At 42.2% G+C, this 5593-nt stretch overlaps 1 protein-coding gene across 1 annotated transcript; it reads right to left on the bottom strand.

The window, feature by feature from the left end:
• Positions 1-408: 408 nt before the first annotated feature.
• Positions 409-2016, bottom strand: LOC126000681 (zinc finger protein 420-like). Its single transcript, XM_049767842.1, is given in 2 exon segments — positions 409-1797; positions 1873-2016. Coding segments are annotated over 2 exon segments (1521 nt in total). The 5' UTR covers positions 2005-2016.
• Positions 2017-5593: the final 3577 nt, after the last annotated feature.

The following is a 5593-nucleotide window of genomic DNA, read 5'->3' on the forward strand; positions in this document are numbered from 1 at the left end:
CAGTGGTTCAAATCAAGGCAGCTCATATTATCCCCAGAGTCAGCCAGGAGCAATTTCTGAGTGCAGAGCCAGGAGTAACCGCTGAGCCTCCCTGGATGTGAGCCAAAAACAAAACAAAACAAAAAATAGAAATGTGTTATTGCTCCAGGCCTAAGAAAATAGTTTGGGGCCGGAGAGATAGCATGGAGGTAAGGTGTTTGCCTTTCATGCAAGTGGTCATCTGTTCGAATCCCCGTGCCTGCCAGGAGCAATTTCTGAGCCTGGAGCCAGGAATAACCCTTGAGCACTGCCTGGTGTGTCCCAAAAACCAAAAAAAAAGAAAAAAATAGTTTTAGAACCTGGATAGGTTCAGACATGCAGCCTTTCCACAGTCTGAACATGAATATGGCTTCTCTCCTGTATGAATTTTCATGTGCTGTTAGGGCTTGAGGATTCACCAAAAGCCTTTCGACACTCTGGACATAAATAAGGCTTTTCTTCAATATGAACTTTCATGTGTTTGTTAAGGTCTGAGGATGGAGCAAATGCATTTCCACACTTCTGACACGAATAAGGCTTCTCTCCTGTATGAATTTTAATGTGTATGTTAAGATTTGAGGATTTTGCAAATGCCTTTCCACACTCCTGACATTAATAAAGCTTCTCTCCTGTATGAACTTTCATGTGTTTGTTAAGGCTTGAGGATCGAGCAAATGCCTTTCCACACTCCTGACATGAATAAGGCTTCTCTTCTGTATGAACTTTCATGTGTTGGTTAAGATTTGAGGATTGAGCAAATGCCTTTCCACACTCCTGACATGAATAAGGCTTCTCTCCTGTATGTATTGTCATGTGTATGTTAAGCTTTGAGGATTGAGCAAATGCCTTTCCACACTCCTGACATGAATAAGGCTTCTCTCCTGTATGAACTTTCATGTGTTGGTTAAGATTTGAGGATAGAGCAAATGCCTTTCCACACTCCTGACATGAATAAGGCTTCTCTCCTGTATGAACTTTCATGTGTTTGTTAAGGTCTGAAGATTTAGCAAATGCCTTTCCACACTCCTGACATGAATAAGGCTTCTCTCCTGTATGAATTCTCATGTGTATGTTAAGGGCTGAGGATTGAGGAAATGCCTTTCCACACTCCTGACATGAATGAGGCTTCTCTCCTGTATGAATTTTCATGTGTGTGTTAAGGGATGAGGATCGAGCAAATGCCATTCCACACTCCTGACATGAATAAGGCTTCTCTCCTGTATGAATTCTCATGTGTACATTAAGCTTTGAGGATTGAGCAAATGCCTTTCCACACTCCTGACATGAATAAGGCTTCTCTCCTGTATGAACTTTCATGTGTTGGTTAAGATTTGAGGATAGAGCAAATGCCTTTTCACACTCCTGACATGAATAAGGCTTCTCTCCTGTATGAACTTTCATGTGTTTGTTAAGGTCTGAAGATTGAGCAAATGCCTTTCCACACTCCTGACATGAATGAGGCTTCTCTCCTGTATGAATTTTCATATGTGTGTTAAGGGATGAGGATCGAGCAAATGCCATTCCACACTCCTGACACGAATAAGGCTTCTCTCCTGTATGAATTCTCATGTGTATGTTAAGCTTTGAGGATCAAGCAAATGCCTTTCCACACTCCTGACATGAATAAAGCTTCTCTCCTGTATGAATTTTCATATGACCAGAAAGGTTTGAGGATTGACTAAATGCCTTTCCACACTCCTGACATGCATAGGGCTTCTCTCCTGTATGAATTTCCATGTGTGTGTTAAGGTCTGCGGATCGAGCAAATGCCTTCCCACACTCCTGACATGAATAAGGCTTCTCACTGGCATTAATTTTCCTATGCCCTGAAAGCACTGAAGAATTAGTGACGGCTTTCCTGCATGAATAAGGCTTTTCTCCTGTATGAATTTTTATGTGACCAGAAAGGTTTGAAGATGGAATGAAGGCTTTCCCACACTCCTGACACGAATACGTTTTCTCTCCAGTATGAATATTCATGTGCATAAGCAATGAGGATTCAGTGAAGGCCTTTCCACCGTCCTGGCATGTATAAGGCTTCACTCCCTTATGAATATTTATGTGTTTAATAAGCTTTGAAGATTGAGTGAAGTACTTTCCACAATCCTGACACATATAAGACTTCTCTCCTATATGAATTTTCATATGTTCAGTGTGGGATGAAGAATAAGTAAAGGACTTGCCATACTCGGAACCTATATGGCATTTGTTTCCTGTCCAGATTTTCTTTGTATCATTCAGGTGTGACCGTTCTCTCAGACTGAATCCACCTCACTTACCATCACAGGCATCCTGTATAGCAGGGGTATATAAGGGCACATCACAGTGCTGAGCACATGAGAAGTCCCCATCACATTGTTTATACATAGTGGGGTACGCTCCATGGAAAATATGCTTGAGAGTATCTTGATATGAGGGAGTTAGAACAAACACTGGTGGCTTTTTTACCCAAGGTGATCCAACTGTGGAGGTCTGTGTCCTGTGACTGGGCATAACAGGATCAGGAGCACTGTGTCCAAAAGACTGGGTTCCCATATTATGGACCCTCTCTTCAATCCGATCGCCCACTGAGCAGATGATCCCTGGGTCCAACAGCACAAGATCATTCACAACCCAGCATGGCGTGCCTCTTCCCTATGGAACAGCACAGGGTTAGTCCAGTAACCTTTGAGTCCCCATGTTCAAAACCAACCTTCATGTGTGATCCCCATCACAGAAAAACAATTTGCTACATGTGTGGATGTCTCTGGAGAGAGATAGACATCCAGGTAAGACATTAGATTAGGGAGGGAAAACATTGTCTGAGCAGAGAAACAGAAACCATGATTTCTGAACCCTATATAAACAAACATAAAACACATCCTCACTTGGGGCTTGCTAGGATCTAAGAGCATATAACTTAAGACCAGGTGGGCTCTTCTGCACAACAGAAAGGAAACGGCCAAGTCAGATGTCTAAATACCTCCATAGGGCCAAAGCAGTAGTATAGCGAGGAGAGTCCAGTTCGGAATTAAGCCCTGATATCAAAAATGGGCTCATTCCAAAGGAAAGCCCCAAATATCACAAGTGTTGATCCAAAACAGAAGAAAAGTCTTACAATAGTCATCTTCCTCCCAATCAATAAACTCAATATCCTTTTTTGAAATGTTCTCTCTACTATGGAGGTCCCCAAGGCAGTGCTCTTTTTTACTCTGGCTGTGTGCTCCCTGATCAAATATGGTGAGGCTCGGGGACCATGTACAGAGGTGAATGAGATCCAGTTTTTCATCTCAACGCACAAACCAGTTGAAACACTTGACCTCATATTATATCAAATCAAATCACTGTATCTCTTCCCTCCCGAAATCATTTCCCACACAAATCACAGAATTTCTTTGGCTGAAAACAATAATAAGACCTTTTGGGAAGACAATTCATTCAATTGAGGTTGGCACTCATGAGATTAATAGAACACATCTCTTCACACTGGGCTCTGGATGCTCCCACCATTGCAGAGACCACAGATGAGGTAAAAGGGCTGGACCAATCGGCACCACTGGATAAGTCCTATGTGTTTGTGCACCGAGTTATCCCACCTCTACAATAAGAATAAGATTTGGAATTTGCAAATCTTACCAACACATTCCTGTTTGGAGATCTTGTTCTGAAAGGAAATTGTAGAATGGAGGCATTCTGAACAGATGCTCTGCATACTAAAAACAAACCATATATGAAATGTAAGACTCTGTTCAGGGACCAGAACAATACAAAATGGGGGAGGTCATTTGCCTTGCATACAACTGATTCAGGTTGTATCACTGACATCTCTTATGTCCCCCTCACCAAACTGAAATAATTTCTGGTGGTTTTGTTGAGTTTTCGTTTTCGGGTCACATCCAGCAGCACTCTGGGGTTATTCCTGGCTCTACCCTCAAAAATCGCTCCTGGCAGGCTCTGGGGACCATATGGGATGCCAGGAATTGAACTATCATCCTTCTGCATGCAAGGCAAATGCCCTATCTCCATGCTATCTCTCTGGCCCCTGAAATAATTTCTGAGCACTAAACCAGTAGTAACGCCTGAACACTATTAGGGCTGACCCAAAGACCACACCAATATTTAACTGAATGTAATCTATTTAAAGAGGCAATATTATCCCAATTTTATGGGATCACTCATCAATGGTTTAAACATACAGGTAAAAATATACCCCACCCAAAAAACGAACAAACTAGGGGCCAGAATGATGGTACAAAGGATAAGACTTCTGCCTTGCCTGTGCTAGCCTAAGACAGAATGTGGTTCAATCCCCCCAGCCTCCTTTACTGTCTCCCAAGCCAGGAGTGATTTCTGAGCGCATACCCAGGTGGAACCCCTGAGAGTCACCGGGCGTGACCCAAAAACCAATGTGTATGTATGTATGTATGTATATATATATATATATATATATATATATATATATACACACACACACACACACACACTAGGGTCAGAGTGATAGCAAGCAGTAAGGTGTCTGCATTCCATGAGTAACACATCAGGCAGACCCCGGTTTGATTTCCATCATCCCATATGGTTCCCAAAGCCTGCCAGGAGTGATTTCTGAGTACAGAGCCAGGAGTCCCCAATGAGTGCCATTGAGTGTGATCTAGACAACCTCGAAAATAGGATAAAATATATATTCTAGTGTGAAAGCGACATGAGACAACCTGGGTGGGTTTCACCTTGTACGTGTATGAACCTAGTTTAATTTCTAGCAAACAAAAAAGAATATGTAGAATGAGTTGGACAAATAGCAGCGGTAGGGCATTTGCCTTTCACGAGGCCAACCCAGGATGAATCTGGGTTAGATTGACGGCTTCTATAGGGTCCCCAGAGCCTGTCAAGAGCAATTTCTGAGCACAGAGCCAGGAATAACCCTGAGGGCCATGGGGTGTGGCCCAATCCCCCTCAAAATATTAGCTGAATGAAAACTGGTTAAATGCAACAAAAGTGTTGGAATGAATACATGTTTTAAGGTACTATATCAGCTTAGAGAAAAGAGAAGGTAAGTCAGAAGGATTAAAGTGAATTTCTTAGTACAGATGAGTGAATTTAAGCGATAGAATGAATACATAGGTAATAAATCAATTTTGAGAAAAGAGAAGATAAGTCAGAAGGATTGCAGTGAATAGCTCAGTGGTACACATAGAAAACCCCATGGTGAGGAAGATTTCTTTGAAATTAGCTGACTCGAGTTTTATTCTAGGCATCCCAAATACTCTCTAAAGCCATGCAAGAAGTAATTGGCTTGTGCAGATCCGGAGTAACTCCTCAACATTACTGATACATACATTACCATACAACAAATATAAAATTTCTTATGGTTTGGGGCCAGAGTGGAAGCAGAGGAATAGGGTGTATGCTTGCATTGAGGTGACAGGACAGACTCAGGTTCACTTCCCAGCTTCCTATATAGGCCTACCAGCCAGGAGTAACTCCTGAGCACAACCAGGTGTGGCCCTCAAAAGAATTTCTTCATATTTTCAATAATCATGTCAAATACATAGTATAACAGGAGGGTGTTGACTTTCCAAGTGGTGGACCAAGTTCACTC

This window comes from Suncus etruscus, unplaced genomic scaffold, assembly GCF_024139225.1.
Source record: "Suncus etruscus isolate mSunEtr1 unplaced genomic scaffold, mSunEtr1.pri.cur scaffold_105_ctg1, whole genome shotgun sequence".
Classification (NCBI taxonomy): domain Eukaryota; kingdom Metazoa; phylum Chordata; class Mammalia; order Eulipotyphla; family Soricidae; genus Suncus; species Suncus etruscus.